The sequence below is a fragment of the Pongo pygmaeus genome, chromosome 1 (assembly GCF_028885625.2).
Source record: "Pongo pygmaeus isolate AG05252 chromosome 1, NHGRI_mPonPyg2-v2.0_pri, whole genome shotgun sequence".
Taxonomy (NCBI): Eukaryota; Metazoa; Chordata; class Mammalia; order Primates; family Hominidae; genus Pongo; species Pongo pygmaeus.
This window is the reverse complement of record NC_072373.2, coordinates 52,250,200-52,268,640: the sequence shown is the minus strand read 5'-3', so window position 1 is coordinate 52,268,640 and position 18,441 is coordinate 52,250,200. Positions and strand designations below refer to the sequence as shown.

The 18,441-nt window shown below is 37.5% G+C and overlaps 1 protein-coding gene across 2 annotated transcripts in view; it reads left to right on the top strand.

Annotated features, from left to right (window-relative positions):
* The window catches only part of CRB1 (crumbs cell polarity complex component 1), a 211,720-nt gene that overhangs the window by 55,881 nt on the left and 137,398 nt on the right, over positions 1–18,441 (top strand). For both annotated transcript variants that reach the window (XM_063647634.1, XM_054452101.1), the window contains exon 2: positions 4,793–5,374. In XM_063647634.1, coding sequence (XP_063503704.1) covers positions 4,793–5,374 — 582 coding nt within the window. The remainder of the gene's footprint in view (positions 1–4,792; positions 5,375–18,441) is intronic.

Genomic DNA, 18,441 nt, shown 5'->3' with positions numbered 1-18,441 from the left:
GGAATATAATTAGATCCTCATTAAAATTTTTCATGATTGACAGTAAAAATGACCTTCACAACTTGCATCATTTAGTCATGTTCTAAGGATGACAAAGGGCAGGGCATCTTCTATGAGGTAAATGTGTATGATTGCAGCCTGAGGCACATGCATTTGGTCCCTTACCCTACCTAACCCTAACGCCCAAGACCTGATCCAAGCCAGACCCTGTGCTTAGGTGTGTAGGCTGTGTAAAGGAGGACCCACAAGCTTTGATTCTCATGGGGATGCTTTGAGAGAAAAAGAAACCTTTGAACTGGCAGGACCTGATTTCATCTGTGATGATGCTGATGATCAGAAATTATATATAAAAGCAAATAGCAATGTGCCTATCAGATACAGGGGATTTAAAATATGTTCACAGAAAACTTTCTCAGTGAGGCCACTGACCTTCTAAAGAGGAGCTAATAGTAGAATAGGGATATTAAGATACAGGTGATACCAATGAATTTTGGCCAAAACCAATCTTCTCACCTGGAGTAAGAAAGTCGTGTTTCAAGGAGTTTGCATGAGTATTAGTTGTGGTTGATGATGATGGGAACCTGCCCTGATTATTAGGTATGATTCTCAGAGAATGTGTGCTGGTGCTAAGCTTGCATTTCTTAGAACCCCCAAAACTCTCTTTGCAATATTATATAGTTTCATTTTCTTGAACTTATTCATTTGTTAAATATGCATTTACTAAGCACCAACTATGTACATAACACTCTGCTAGTCAATAGACAAGTAACAACATATATGTACTTTGGGCCCTGCATTGAAAGAAAAAGCAAATAGTGTTTTTTAAAAAACTACTTTATGCTTGATTCTTATAAGGAACTTTATGTATGTTATCTCTTTTATTCCTAATAATAATAAGAACAAGGATGATTGATAATGCTCACTCTGTGCCAAGCCCTGTTAGGCATTTTATGTTCATTAATTTAACCCTTTATAACAACTCTATGAGATAGGTGCCATTTTTACAAAAATGGAAACTGAGGCACAGCGATGTTATCTTGATAAAACTCATAGACTTAGTAAGTGGCAGAGCCAGGATTTAAACCCAGGCACTAAACCTCATGCGCTTATCCACTATATATACATGGCTCCACATCATTTTCTTTAGTAATCAGGACACTGAGGCTCAGTGACAATGTTTTTTCTTAAAGTCACAGAGATGGTAACTACTAGAACCAAAATTGAAATCTCTGTCTACCATAAAAATGTCCTCTTCTCACTATATTAAATTGGCCTCAATTTAGTATTTAAGACCACATATACAGTAGGAATACAAAGGAAAAGTGGTCTTAAAGGAGCCCATCTACTTCTTATTTTAACTGCTCCATGTGGATTCTATCACACAGTACATCAAAGTAAGTGATTTAACCAATGATTTGTTCTGCTTGATTTTATCAAAAGAGGTCAAAGTAAGAATTTCACAGCAAGGCTTAAATGAGAATTCAGGTTTCCTTGCTCACTCATTCATTATTCAACAAATTTCTATTGACTGCCTTACCATGTGCAAGCCATTTTGGCTATGTCCTGATTAAAGATGTGCCCCTCCTGCACCGCCTCCCTCCCCACCCCAATCCTGGAACTAAATTTCATTCTCTGCAGAAAGCCAGGCTAAAGAGAATTCAGCAAACCACTTTATTCTCATAAATTGGCATTCTTAGACCTGCAAATGTTGACAGTTCTATCTCCAGTAGCATTGTTTATACCTTTTATTTCATTCTGATTACATTTCATTAGCAAAACATAGCAAATATTTATTAAATCGTCAGTCTTCTAGGTGAAACAATATAAGACACCATTCATTTGATTTTTTGGAAATATCAAATTTTATGTTCACAATTCCTCTATTCTACTCTGATTATTTAGGTAAAATTAGGTTAAATATAGATAACTATAGAATTAAAATTTAAAAAACTTGCCTTTACATGTTTGGAAAATTACTCCATTTTCTTTCAAATAACACCAACCATATATATTGAAAAAAACATTACTCCATACCACAGGTGACATATTCTTTTCCTGTCCCTAGAAGCGACTTCCCCAAGTCCCTGCCTGTCTCAACAGTTTGAGGAAAAAAAACACCAGAAATATACTTCCAAAACAATGAATAAATTCCCGAATAACTTTATATATATTAGTGAGGATACATTGAGGAGTGTTTATCTAGCTAAATATGAGGCATATTAAAAATTGCTACTTTAACCCAGATATGAGCAATAATAGGAGTTCTATCTACGCCTCCTTCCTTTCCTTCTGCTGACAAAGGATACATTTAATTCTTGATATTAATATCACTTAAAATGATATCTAAAGACAGATATAATTAGAGAGCTAGGGAGAGAAGTTAGTAAATCTTAAGAAAAGACTGAGTATACTGATGATAAGAGGGTATTTAAATAGAATTTTGAAAAAGGTCAAGGATCAATAATTATACATTTAAATATACATATATGTGTGCATATACATATGCATAGTTTTACATAAAGAAACTATTAAGGTAAGAGTGATGGCTTTGACAGTTAATACTCAAAAAATATTTACTGAGCACTTGTTATAAATAAATAGATATGGAGCACAATACAAAGATACAGCAGATGTTCTGAACAATTAAGTCCTTATCACAACTCAAATTCCATAGCTAGCATTTTGCTGAGCCAAGAATTTAAATGGTACTTGAAATTTATAGAGGCTGGGGACTGTGGCTCAAGCTTGGAATCCTAGTACTTTGGGAGTCCTGGATGGCTGAGGCGGGCAGATTGCCTGAGCTCAGGAGTTCGAGACCACCCTGGGGGCAACATGGTGAAACCCTCATCTCTACTAAAATACAAAAAATTAACCAGGCATGGTGGTGGGCTTCTGTCATCCCAGCTACTTGGGAGGCTGGGGCAGGAGAATCACTTGAGCCTGGGACATGGAGGTTGCAGTGAGCTGAGATCATGCTACTCTACTCCAGCCTGGGCAACAGAGCAAGACTCTGTCTCAAAATAATAATAATAATAATAATAATAATAATAATAATAATAATAAATAATTTAAAAATGTATAATCAGATGTTAAATATTTTCTTGCAAAAAACAAGGGAGCTGGGGAACAGAATCTTTTTAATTCAATTTCATGATTATCTTTGTCCGATCCTGACCATTCCCAGGTAATTTACAGGAAGGGCATAGTTGGCATCTTGAATTAGTCTATTGTTAGGCTTTCTATGTAAGGGACTCGAGTTTTTTTATTTTGTTTCATTCTCTTTCTTAAAATAGAATTTCTTCAGTGAAAATTATTAGTGACTTGTACCTTTTTAATTATTTTTATTGCTGTTTTGTACTTGTTCAGTAAATTTTCTATTAAGAACTCAAAACTATTTCTCAACATCTTGTAAAGGTAAGAGCTAGCATTTACCAAACACTTACGATGTGTCTGCAAAGCATTTAAATTTAGTGACTTAATTCTCACACACCAAAAAAAGAAACAGAAACCGAGGCTGGGAGAGGCAGAGCAGGCCTGGTACCCGTCTGTTGCCCCTTCCCACTGTATTATCCTGACTCACTGGTAAATCTCCTATGATTGCTGAATAGAAAAGTCAGTGAAAAGATTGATAATAAGAACCACTGAATACAACTTTCAGATTCTTGATTGATTATTTTAAATTAGAGAATTACCTGTTTCATAGAAAAGTGCAATAGAGCTATCAAGGACAAAGGAATACACACTACTTACCATAGAGAAATTAACATGCTCTTCCCTGAAAGTCTTGTACCTTGCACTGTTTCATTGCTCTAAATAAACATACTCGGCCTCATAATGAAACTAAATTACCAATATGGCTATTTTCCAAGTCAATTTAATTATTAGAAAATACATACACACAGAGGCATACACACACACACAAGAAATATATTTACTGTTATTTGGGTCTTTGTCTTCCTTAAAACCGGTCAAATTTGCTTTTATTTCTCAGCAGACAAAAAAACTTTATTTTAGCACTAGAAATACTTAATGCAAATATAGAAATAATTGCTTATAGTAACTATATAAAATATTTTCTTTTCTCTTGTGCAGGGGTTTTCAAATTGCTGGTCTCAAACCCCAGCTCCTTGGAGGTGTCTCTAGGGGAGGCAGGAGACTGGTCTGACTGGGCTGCAAGGGACCTTCCCCTGCTTCGACCTGAGCAGATCTACTTTCCAATTTTGTGCATTGGCATTCCTCATGGCATTTTCCTTGAAGGAATTCTGCTGCTCTTAAAAAGAAAAAAGAAAGGAAAAGAGGGAAAACAAAAAGTCTGAAACTCACAGTGGTAGAATTTCTTAAAATAGCCAGTAGATGGCAAACTTTACTGCAAGGAAACAATTTTGCAGCCTATATAATTTGGTCTGAAAATAGTAATTAAACTCTACATCCGGTAAAATGTACTATCCTGTATATAGGTCTTCTGTTAAATCAGGAAACAAAATTCTCCATGGTATTTTCTCTGGGAACTAAATTTCAATGATAACTTAAAATATCCTATAACTTTTTTCTGTGTCCATTTAAGTCTTGCTCTGAAGGTATTATCACTATGAAAATTATTGCATTGTTCACTGAAAGTGCATACAATGTGCTAGATATAGTAATGTAGACGACATAGTTTTTTCATTAGGATGTACCCAACTATGTATTTTATTAATGAGTTTGGTTGAGGCAGCACAAAGTTCACAAAGAAAGATTTTTAACTTTGTCCTCATTTATAAATTTAATCTTGTTACTTTTTATTTCCTTGTAGATTCCTTTTGCAATAAAAACAACACCAGGTGCCTCTCAAATTCTTGCCAAAACAATTCTACATGCAAAGATTTTTCAAAAGACAATGATTGTTCTTGTTCAGACACAGCCAATAATTTGGACAAAGACTGTGACAACATGAAAGACCCTTGCTTCTCCAATCCCTGTCAAGGAAGTGCCACTTGTGTGAACACCCCAGGAGAAAGGAGCTTTCTGTGCAAATGTCCTCCTGGGTACAGTGGGACAATCTGTGAAACTACCATTGGTTCCTGTGGCAAGAACTCCTGCCAACATGGAGGTATTTGCCATCAGGACCCTATTTATCCTGTCTGCATCTGCCCTGCTGGATATACTGGAAGATTCTGTGAGATAGATCACGATGAGTGTGCTTCCAGCCCTTGCCAAAATGGGGCCGTGTGCCAGGATGGAATTGATGGCTACTCCTGCTTCTGTGTCCCAGGATATCAAGGCAGACACTGCGACTTGGAAGTGGATGAATGTGCTTCAGATCCCTGCAAGAACGAGGCTACATGCCTCAATGAAATAGGAAGATATATTTGTATCTGTCCCCGCGATTATTCCGGTAAGTGTGATCATATCTGAATCACAGATGGTGTAGTTAGCTCTCTCTAAGTGGCAGAAGCAGAGGTGACATTTTATTTTTCATACAATCATTTATGAAAATGGCCAAGTTCTTGACAGGAATCAATCAGTAGATAGAAACTCCCTAAACTATTGAAAATCCACTGAATGCACCGAATTCTAAGTGGTTTCCTGCTGTCACTGTTGCTGTTTGAATGAGTGGGGTCCAAGAGAAGCTCAAGGGCAGTTCAGGTTTCCTCATCAGTGCATGTTCCTTTCATTCCAGTTCAAGCCTGCTTTCTAATCCCCAAAGCCTAGCACTGCAACCTTCTGGGAAGGCAGTTTGGAAGTTGATGGGTTTCTAGTGCCGACTTGAGTATTATCAACAGATCAGTGATAGTAAAGCTGATGGAGCATGGTATATCAGATAAATCACAATTTTTATTAAGAAAAAAAGCCTGATCTTGTTTTATGTCTTAGAGCAAACAATTGTACCTCATATTTATCTATATATTCTTTACAATGTTTCTGTTGATAGAATTTTATTTTAATAATAAAGTAACAAGTTGACAACTCATTACCAAGTTACATGCTATTCAGCCTCTTCACACTCAGTATTTATCCTCCCTATCCTTTTGAATCACTGTTACTGTTTTAGGTCAATTCTTCACGATGGCCACATTTCCTGCTTTGCTTTATGCTTTGGCTTTTCCATTTACTTGTAAGGGGGTAACTTACCTAGTCTATGCTTTCTCACATGCATTCATCCTAACTTCTGCTCACCACTTTCTTACAGTTCCCAACTCATATCTCTAAGACACCACTCACATTTTAATACCATGTTTTCCCTTAGCACTTGCCATTTTGGTGCCTTCCTGGAAGCCTTCCTAAGGCTTTCAGCTTTTAAACTTGCCTTCTTCTCCGAACACTTTCACACTTAGTTCTTTGTTTTGTCATTCTTTTTCCAAGCGTTAAGCAATATAACTATTTGGAAAATAGTTCTCTTCAAAATTTGCACCAGAACCCTCCAGCATCATTTTACTTTTAAACATTCCAAAACTATATATTTTATAAAATAGACACATTCCTAGTTGCTCTAAAATGAAATTTTTCCCCTCTCCCTCCTCCTTTACATACAACCAGTCTTCAGAATCTGCTTTTTTGACATCTAAGATACGTTCCAAATTGAGCTCATCCATTCTTTTCCTTGGTTAGGTTTATTTCAACTCTTGTGTATACTACTACACAACCTCCCAGACATTCTACTTACAGCTTCTACCTTCTCGAAGTTGTTCTGAACACTGCCTTTGAAATAACTTTTCTAAAATAGACCTATGCCGCAGTTCTGAAGAGCCTTGAGAGCTTCCCACTACACAGAGAATAATTTTAGCCTCTCCCTGAAAGCCCTTCACAATTTGGGCCCATGACAGGGGCCATGTCCTCACACATTCCACCAAAGCCTTCTATTTCCTCTAATAAATCTTCTTCATTTCTTATACAAGTCATTTCCTTCCCCTTGGAATGTCGTTCCCCACTTCACAATGTCTACTCTGAAGTTCTGCTATACTTTTTAAGACCTAGTTCAAATATCACCCAACACAAGAAGCATTTCCAGGTTCCTTTCCGGCTGGAATAATAGTTCCACACTGCAGTAATTATATTCATTATGTTTGTACTAGTTGACACCTGTATTAAAGAATCCCCCATAATTCTTTCCTATTTTACATATATCTATGTTTTTGCTGCCCCCCCCCAAATGTTAGTTTCTAAAGGACAGAGTAATGTTTTATATTTATTCTTTAATTCATCAATACTTTCTGAGTTTCTATTAGATGTCAGTTAGCGGATTAAGAAGAGGAGCCCCCTCGGCCGGGCGCGGTGGCTCACGCCTGTAATCCCAGCACTTTGGGAGGCCGAGGGGGGCGGATCACGAGGTCAGGAGATCGAGACTACTCTGAAATCCCGTCTCTACTAAAAATACAAAAAATTAGCCGGGCGTGGTGGCGGGCGCCTGTAGTCCCAGCTACTCGTGAACCCGGGAGGCGGAGCTTGCAGTGAGCCGAGATCGCGCCACTGCACTCCAGCCTGGGCGACACAGCGAGTCTCCGTCCCCCGAGCCAAAAAAAAAAAAAAAAAAAAAGAGGAGCCCTCTTCCTCCAAGATCCTGACTCAGTATTTGTGAGTAATGGCTGCTTAATCAACTGTTACTAACTTGTTCTAAGTTTTACAATTCTTCCATATATTTCTGGGCACCCTTCCCCATCCTGAAACTCAGGTAAATGAATATTAAATAAGAATTCACTTTCTGTATTATTTTATGTATACTCTATGATTCTAGAATGCTTATGTCAAATGGAAAATTATTTTATCAAGTGACTTAATTATCAATACTATCTAAAAGTTATAGGAAATATTTTAAAAGCTTATAAAACAATAGTTGTATGAAAAGCTCCTTGTTTGTATGCCATACTGAGGTGTCTCTTTTCTTTGTGAGAGTTATGGCAGGTGAATTTCAATATTTTTTAAATTTTTGAATAAAAATAAGAAATCTTTGTGGGGCTGGCTTGGAAGTGCTTTGTTTACAATGGTCACATTTAAAAATCAATACAGTTCATTAAGATAGTGTCTTCCATTTTCTGCTTCTATCTCAATATTGTGAATGGTGATTAAAAGAAATAGATATAAAATCAAATTAATGTTTCATTCATTTCAACTATAGTATTGTGTAATAGTCTCATATTTGTAAAAAACACAGCTTGAAAAACTATATTTTACAATGTATGTTTTTTAAATATCTTAATTAAATTGGATTTTAATGAATCCTTTCAGTGGTCTAAATTTAGGCATAAAAGATGGAAAGGGTGGCCAGGTGCAGTGGCTCACGCCTGTAATCCCAGCACTTTCGGAGGCTGAGGCGGGCGGATCACGAGGTCGGGAGATGGATACCATCCTGGCCAACATGGTGAAACCACATCTCTACTAAACATACAAAAATTAGCTGGACGAAGTGGCGCGAGCCTGTAGTCCCAGCTACTCAGGAGGCTGAGGCAGGAGAATTGCTTGAACTGGGGAGGCAGAGGTTGCAGTGAGCCGAGATTGTGCCATTGCACTCCAGCCTGAGCGACAGGGTAAGACCCCGTCTCAAAAAAAAAAAAAAAAAAAAAAGCTAGAAAGAGTATATTCTAAATGTAAATGTAGTAAAATCCCATCATAAGGCACTTCACCTTACAATGAATTCATTTATACTGTGGGTTGTATCACATCCCTGCAGGGTCCAATGGGAATGAGTCCCCTTTTCTCACTATAACACTTAGGTCCACAATGAGGATGCTTTCCTTGTCAATCCCTGATATAATAGTGTTGTTCCCTATTTGACTATATTCTTCCCTTGTTTTCTATGAAATCAGCTACATGTTATTATTTCACCTTTTTAAGTGACATATATAAAACTTTCTTGAAAACAGAATTTAAACGAGAGACTCATAAGGCAGATAAAAATCGGGTCTATTATTAGCTGGTTAGGCTTGTTCGGGTAAAAAAAAAATGCAGTCATAGGCTTGCTCACCAATCTCCTACACAAGTAGAATGGCCTGTGTTCTGGTAGCTCATCGGTGTTTCTCAGCCCTGACTACTCATTAGCAATTACCCAGGGAGCTCTGAAACAGAGGTGCTCAGACTCTACTTTCAGAGGGTCAAATTTAATTGATGAGTCTAATGTAAAGCCAGGGCTGGCGGCCAAATATTAAGTTCATGTGAACTTTATTTGGAAACTTTTCCTGCACTATACCATCATTTAGACACACACGGATGTGTGTTTATTTCATTGCTATCCCATGACCACCAGTGTTTGTGGCAGCGCAGGCCAACTAACGAGAACCCCAAAGAAGGTCTATAGAACCAAGGGAAAAGCCAAAGTTGAGAAGGAAAGAAAAAAGACCATCAGCAATCAGCATGGATGCGCTGGGGTGCTCTGCCTCAACTTAGACCTCCTGATGAATCCTGGAAACTGTATTACAATGACCTAGCTGCTGTGCACTACATCCAAATTTAGAGTGATCATAAAGAACTCCTCTTACAGAAAAAAACCTGTGTTCCTCTGAGCAGCAAAGTAAGAAAAGGTAATAAATTTTAAAAGGCAGAGATGTAGAAGGGGAAAAAGAGCTGCAGCACATAGAGAGGGTTCACACTGCGTGAATTCTCCTCTGTGCACTCCATTATGCTTCATGGGCAGTGATTCATGAACTACAGAAATGGGCTCAGAGAGAGCCACTGAAGAGGCTGGTGAGAATCTGCTGTGCATAAGCAAAAACTCCAATTGAAGCTGAAAGTAAGTGGATGCAAACTTTTTTAATGAAAAGAATATTAGCTCTAAGCATGTGACTGCTTTTAGTTCAATTTTATGCAATGAATCATTTCATAATTGAGGCCTTCTTTAAAATTAGCCAGATGGATTAATGTACATTTTTCTCATTCAGATGCCTGCAGTATGAGAAAAATAGGGCTGTAAGAGGGCAGAGAAAGGCCAGTTCAATGTATGTTGAATCAAATCAATGTAGAAAAATATCTTATTCCTCTATTACAAAATAGATCTTTGGTATAAAAATAATCCTTTGGGAAATAAGAAAATGCACTATATTCGATGTACTTTTCAACTATATGATGAATTTCCTTGCAGAAAAAAATGTACAAAAATTCATTATATAGTCAAGGAAATGTATTTGTACTTACAGAGTAGTTAGAAGACTAGTTAGTTCGTGGAGACTAGTTAGGAGGCCATTGTGATAACCCAGGTATAAGGTTTTAGGACCTGGCCTGGGAGAGTGACCATGGGCAAGAAAGGAAAGAGAAGGTATAATGTCCCCAGAAACAAGACTCACTTAACATTTATCAAGGTCAGAGTATTTTCAAACTTATTGTATCCAAGGAAAACTTGAAATCTCTGATATGAAACAAATTTATTAAAAGTTTAACTGGCATTGTCAACTTAATAAGCTTACAATGTAGATCAATGGGTCTCAAGTGTTGGCATGCATCAGACTCACCTATACAGCTTATCATTAAAATACAGTTTTCAATTCAACAGATCTGAGGTGGGGGTCCAAGAATATGCATTTCAAACAAGTTCCCATGTGATGCTGATGCTGTTAGTTTGGGGACTACACTTTGAGAACCACTGACATAGAAAATTATGTGGATTTCCATGTGACATCCTTGACTGTTATTTCACAAAGTCCATGAGGCAAGGAAACACAAATCAATAAAAGCAGGCTTTTATATAAAGCACTTATTGCTAGTAACAGTTCTAGGTACTTGATTATATGATTTGAGTGATTGCCTCCTCCAAAACTCATGTGTTGGAGACATAATCACCAATGCAATAGTATTGGGAGGTGGGAACTAAGAGGAGGTATTTAGGCGACGAGGATGGAGCCTTCAGGAATGGATTAGTACCATAATAAAAAGGGCTTTTGGGAGTGGGTTCACCCCCTTCCACTCTTCTGCCATGTGAGGAACAATGTTCCTATCCTCTGGAGGATGCAGCCTTCACGGCACCATCTTGGATGTGGGGCTTTACCAGACACCAAACCTACTGGCACCTTGGTCTTGAACTTTTAAACATCCAGAGCTATGAGAAATAAATTTCTGTTCTTTATAAATTACCCAGTTCTATATATTCTGTTATACCAGCACCAGATGGACTATAAGACACATGATATGGATTTTTTAAATATTTGTTGAATTCATTAGATCATTAATTTATTCAACACATATATATTGAGTACCTCAACGAATTGGGCATTGTTCTATGTTCTGAAAATGAAAGAGTAAAGAGAAGTGATGACAAAGTCTCTTACATTCTGCAAGGAAGAGATAGATATCTATAAAACAAGTAATAGATATACTGTATATAGTAGGTTAGAAGGTAATAACTGCGTGGAGAAAAGTAAAACAAAATAATGGTATTAGGGATTAACTTTAGGTAGAATGATGAAGAAAGTCTTCACTGAGAAGGTGACATGTGAATAAAGCTCTAAAGAGGAGAGGATGGGAACCAAGGAAATGTCTTGTGGAATAGCATTCCAGGCAGAGGAAAAGCGGATGCAAAGGCCCTGAGGTAAAGAGTCCTTGCAATGTTTGAGGAACAGCAATAAAATTAGTGTGACTGGAGTGAAGGAGGAAGGAGATAGGTCAGAGCAATAATGAGGTCAGACTGTTTGGGACCTTGTAAGCCATTGTAAGGACTTTGGCTTTTACTTTAAGTGAGATGGGAGGTTATTGGAGAGTTCTGAGCAGAGAACTGGAATGATTTGACTTACATTTTAACAAGGTCACTCTGCTTATTATGTTGAAGATACACTACAGGGGGCGATAAGCATGGAATTCAAGTGTCTAAGGGAGGTTAATACAATAGTCCAAGAAAATCCACTCCTTGGGGGAGGGAAGAGTGAAAGAGACCTATCAAGTTTTTTGTTTGTTTTTGTTTTAATTTTTTATTTAGATGGAGTCTCTCTTTGTTGCCCAGGCTGGAGTGCAGTGGTGCAATCTTGGCTCACTGCAACCTCCGCCTCCCAGTTTCAAGCAATTCTCCTGCCTCAGCCTCCTTAGTAGCTGGGACTACAGGAGTGTGCCACCACACCCGGCTAATTTTTTGCATTTTTACTAGAGATGGCATTTCACCATGTTAGCCAGGGTGGCCTCGATCTCCTGAGCCTGTGATCCGCCACCTCGGCCTCCCAAAGTGGTGGGATTACAGGCATGAGCCACCGCGCCCGGCCCCATCAAGTTTTAACAGTAACTTTCTCCCCTCCCTGTTCCACCCTTAACATTTAAGATGGAAATTAACAAAGAAGGATCATGGATCATGCAAACAAAATGAAAGCATGCCTTTCTCTCTCTGCCCTCTATTGCCCTCTGATGGCAATGTCTAGATTATTCAGAACAAATCTGTCCTTCAGAATATTCTAGCAAGAATGCAGTCTTTCTTAGTAGCTTCTATCCACCATATTGCCATGCAGTGTCTTTCACTTGCACAACTGCAACATATTTTACCTCCCTGGGTTACATGATGGTTACTCATTTAAAGTGTCCTATCAGCAGTTCTTTTACTTCTAATGATATTTCATGTTCCTCTTGGGCCTTCTCCAGTAGTCCTCATCCATGCTGATGCATAAGTCTAAGAGGTATGATGTAACTAACTGACACTGCCATTACAGTGGCACATATCAAAGACATAATTCGAATTTCAGTCATTGTGGAGATTTGAATCTGGGCTTGGTGTTCTATCTTTTCTAAATATATTTTGATCAACTAAATAACTTTGAAGGCATCCGTGGCAAATAATATAGGTAATTTAATGGGCATGGGAAATAATTTGAGGAAAATAAAATATGTTATTAAATATAAACTTATTTCATGAGAAATAGTTATATCAAAGAAAAATGGTTGTTTTTATATGCGCTTAATTATGAAATTGATAATGTTTTATGGTGTCTTATAAGGAAAGTTAAACACTTGTTCAGGCTTTTGCTCAGAACTAGAGTCATGTGAAGTAGTTTTTATGAAGAAATGAAGTTTCCAGGTTTTGACAAATGTTTGTTGAATGAGTGCACAAAATAACAAATATTCACTCAGCAAATATTTATATTTGCAATGCACTGGGCATTGTGCTGGACTTTGGAGATGTAAAAGTGACTAAGATAAAATTTATTCCTGACAAAATGCTCACAAATTATTCTGGGATCAGGAATGTAAACAACAATTACCATCTGTCTATAAACATCATGCTGTGGAAGCACAAAGAAAGAAGCTGGTAATGTTGGTTAGAGTCAGGAAATATTCCTAGGAAAAAAAATGGCCTATGAGTAGAGCAAAAATGCATCCCTTTCAGAATGTAAAACTGAAACTTGTATCTTCTGCCTACATTTACTATTATTATTTGAACAATAATATGTTGAATATCAAGGGAGAAGGACTGCAGAGATATTTTGGAAAGGGGTTGCTATGATCTGAAAAGTTTGGTCCTTCCAAAATGCATATGTTGAAATGCTGTCCGAGGCGATAGTATGAAAAGGTGAGGCTTTTGGGAGGTAATTAGGTCATTGCGGGGAAGCTCTCATAAATAGGCTATGTGCCCTTATAAAAGAGGCCCAAGAGAGATCCCTCACCCCTTCTACCATGTGAGGACATAGAAAGAAATTATCATCTATGAGCCAGAAAGACAGCTTTCTCTCTGACATGCGACTGCTATTTCTCCTAGTGCCTACCTAGTTATCAGCAGGGTGTGTGTGCAGGTCCGAATGCAAAGGTGATGAGCTGAAAAATATATAGTAATATAATGAACAGATGTGGTGGAAAGACGAATTTGGAAGCAGAAGACAGAGATTCCAGGCTCAGCCTAGATGTTCTCTAGTGGTTTGGTACTGATAAATAACAATTATGAACTTCCATTTCCTCATTCAAACATTGGCATGGTAATACAACCTAACTCTTAGGGTCATGGTGAGAATGAAATGGATTAACAAAAGTTTTTCCATAGACTATTTAGGCTATGAAAGAGTTAATTGCCAATATTTCTGTCTCTTAAAACATTACTACTAATGAATACCTATGGTATCTAAACAATGTTTGCCTTTGTTTTTTACAGGTATCATTTTCTTATACTTGAATTGTTTTCAAGTAATCTTATACCTGATTACTTGAAAGTATTATTTTTTGAATACTGTTAGAACCCAACTCAGGAATAGATTAACTGAAGTTCAGTCAAAATCTCTCTGCCGCACTTATAAATTTAAAGTGTAACATTTTAATATGCCTAGGCAATAATTCAGCTTCTAAAATGGCCATATCATAAAATAAAGAACTAAGAAATTACTACTATTTTAACAATTTTATATATTTACGAATAGTAATTATCCTAATGAAGAGAAACATAAGAAATTTGCTATGATTAAAACATAATTATGGAAGTATGAAAATACATAATGTTTAATGTTGATGTATTTAACATAAAATGAGAATATTGTAATTTTTCTATAATCTTTCAAAAAAACTTATAAAATTAAAGCATAAACCACTCATAAAAGTAGTGTATTTTTCAAACATAGCATCTTGGAGTCTCTGAAATGGGTTACTCCAGCTTTTAAAATTTGATATATATTTTGTTATTTTCATAATTCTTTTAAAAAGTGAGTGTGTATATATATGTATAAAATATAGAAAGTGTATGGGGAAAGTCATTCCTATTAACTTGGGAAAATAATATATTACTATCTTATGGTAAATTTTATGACATTTATGATGCAAGTGAAGTGGGAGAAATGGCATACAGATGGATTGAGAGAAAAATGGCTGGAGAAGAGGAATGAAGAATGAGCTCACAGAATTAGAAGAAACTGTTCTCCAAACAGACAACTGTAATCATTAGATACAAGGAAGTAGGAGAATTTCCTCCCAATGCCCCACTCCTAGGGCTGACAAAGAGAAGACATTCTTTCTTTCTCTTCCTAGAATTAGTTTCAGCCTCCATGATATTCTGGGAAGATGGTTTTGAAACAGTGTCAAGAACATTCTTAAACTTTCACTGATGGTACAATGGTACCAAAGAGGACACAATGTGACAAGGATTAAGAAAACCCGAAAAAAAAATGTTTAATATGGAAACCACAGGTTATTCCAGTTTTGTCTAGCAGTAAAGTAAAACTTGTAGAAACAAAAAGGATTATAATAGTCACAATAACAAAATAATAAAATATAATCATAGTTAAATAAAATAATGACAAAACATTAATAATATTTATTAAGACAAATTTTCTGTATCAGATTTAATACATCATCAGTCTTACATACATTTCAGATATCATTAAGAAAGAAAAAATTATTTGGTTAAGTTGTAGCATGAGGCTAAGACACTGCTGATTGTAAAGTGCATCTCGGTTCTAGAGATGTTAAAAATGTGAGGGAGTAAAAAAGGAGTCTTAGAATTGACAAAATTCAGCAGTCCTTCAGAGATAGAATCCTGGGCTTGCAAAATCTGCTTACAGTGAGTGATTCAAAAGGAGAATTTTGTTATTTTTGGTGTCCTTAGGAAAGGTGTGTCTAAATTCACAAGCCAGAAATCTCATTGGCTAAAACGCCAAAGATGTTCCCACTGAAAATAATAATTATCCACCTTTAATCTCTTATAACATCTTGCTAAGCATTGTTATGCTTATGTTATTCATCAGAGCAGGAAGTCATCCAGCCTCTCCTTATTGCTTTAGGATGTTAAACAGATTGACTATAATATCTAGGAGGAGAACTTACTGTAAATCTATCACTATAATGAAAACCGAATGCTACAGTTCCACATTGCTCTGATGCTTGTGTCACCGACTTGCACTGATAACTGTTGTACTTGTTATACATAAAAAGCCCCAAAATAGCATACATAATTATTATTTAAAAGAAAAATATTATGCATAGAGGCCTGTTAGGCATCAAATACATTGAATGGAATCTGAAATTTAGGATCATAGTCTGAAGCCAGACTACAATTATTTCCAAAGCGTGGACTCTGCAGATAATGAGAAAGGCATTCAGAATGGTTTATCAGCACCTTGCTGCGTGCATGGTGTGCTGCCTGCCCACTGTAAAGAATGATGAAGACAGCGTCAGAGTCAAGACCTGTTCCATCCTGATAGGATATAATGTCCATTATCTTGTGGCACAGAATGTTAACATGGATCTCTAAATGCCGAAAGATGCCAATTGGAGTGCAAAGTCTCTAAATACTGATCAGAAGTTTGGGGCACAATCATTCTGAAACCATAATAGGTTTTAAACATTTGCCAAAGCCACAAATTTGACTTTTGGGCTTTTGATTTATGGCCCAGGCTTGTGGAAGCACTGAGCAGCTCTGTTTTGGCATACAGTTTGCCTTCCTGTAGAGGTGGTTGATTATTCCATAGCTGTGACTTGATTATTCATGCATTCAACATTTATTGAGCACTTTTTAAATATTCAAGAATATGTGCTAAATACCACAGATATTGGTGTTAAAGGTCAAAGACCCTGACCTCGAGGAGCTCACAGTTTTGTAGATAAAATAGAAAAATAAGCAACTGAGGACAATATATATAGACATTTATATTAAGAGGAATTTTGAGAGCACAGTGAAGCAGCATTAGAGGCAAATATAAGTAACTATAGTTTCCAGAATCATGGGATACACAAACTGGATATTTGGGAACTGGAGCTAGCCTGGGGAAGGAGGGAGTGAGGAGTGGGGCATTACAAGTAAGGGAAATACCTATATGCAGCCTAGAGTCTTGAGATACAGTGGAGCTGTGAGACCACTGCTGTGGGTGGCACCAGTAGAATCTACATCTTTTAGAAGCTTCTACTGCATTACAAGGCAATTGTGCTTTATTTCAGAGACAGGGAGATAGGGGATGACGTCAAAAATTTAAGCAGACAATGGTACAATCATACTTGTACTTTATAGTGATCACATTTCTATAGAAATGTAGAGAGTGATTGCGAAAAGAGAAGTCAATAGTAGTGAGAGCAGATGAGACATGATGAGGGTTGAATTAAGGTCACAGCAATAAGGATGGCACCTTAGATCCATTTCTAAGAGAGAAATGATGAGATCTGATGACTAATTAGGACACGGGGAATAGTGGCAAATAAGATGCTAACTCCTAGAACTATGGCTTGGATGACCTGGATGATAATACCATTCACTGAGCGGAGAGTTTTGGCAGGGATGGGGATGGCACAGATCAGCACGGTTGGGGAGAGGAAGGTTATCGTTATTTGGAATTGTGGAATGATGCCTGTATTAGTCCATTTTCACTCTGCTAATAAAGACATACCCTAGACTGGGTGATTTATATAGGAAAAAGTTTTAATTAACTCACAGTTCCACACGGCTGGGGAGGTCTCGCAATCATGGCAGGAGGTAAGGAGGAACAAGTCTTGTCTTACATGGATGGCAGCAGGCAAAGAGAGAGCTTGTGCAGGGAAACTCCCCCTAATAAAACCATCAGATCTTATGAGACTTATTCACGATCACAAGAACAGCACAGGAAAGACCTGCCCCCATGATTCAATTACCTCCCACCGGCTCCCTCCCACAACACCTGGGAATTCAAGATGGGATTCGGATGGAGACACAGCCAATGCCTGTGAGATAACTCAATGCCATTGAGATATCAATGCCTGTGAGATAACTGAAGAAGACATTCTAGACGGTATCAGAAGGATGATCTGGGCCAGACGCAGTGGCTCATGCCTGTAATCCCAGCACTTTGGGAGGCTGAGGCAGGCGGATCACTTGAGGTCAGGAGTTTGAGACCAGCCTGACCAACATGGTGAAACCCCATCTCTACTAAAAATACAAAAATTAGCCAAGCATGATGGCATGATCCTGTAGTCCCAGCGACTTGGAAGGCTGAGGCATGAGAATTGCTTGAACCTAGGAGGCAGAGGTTGCAGTGAGCCAAGATAGCACCACTGGTGACAAAGTGAGACGAGTGAGACTCCATCTCAGAAAAAAAAAAAAAAGAAAAGAAAATAAGGGTGATCTGGTCTGGAGGTACAGAATGCTAATGTATATCTACATTCGCTTATGTGAAAACGTCACAGGGAAAAAATCTTTCTGACTTCTGTTAGAATGATCACCTGTTTCTCTACCTATAGTCTCTTCTCAACTACAAATAGATAAACCAAACTTTTTTTCCCAATGAACCTTTAATCCCATGGCTTTTGCTGAAACTTGGCATTTATTCAATGAAACCACTTTCCACACAGTCCTCTTTAAAGAGTTCTTATCTCCATGATTCTTAAGGTCAACAGGAAAGGTTGGCTTTCTTGCTGAAACCACTGTTCTCATGAGTCCACTGGTGGGACATTTAACTTCAGTTTTAAAAGGATGGCTTCACTGGGTGGACAAGGGGGAAAAAGCATTCCAGACAGAGATCAGTGTGTACAAAAACTTTGAGTGGTAGAGGTATATGGTAGGTTTGAGGAAAAGCAAACAGTCTGTTATGACATATGACTAGCATGTAGAGTGATGACAGAATTTTA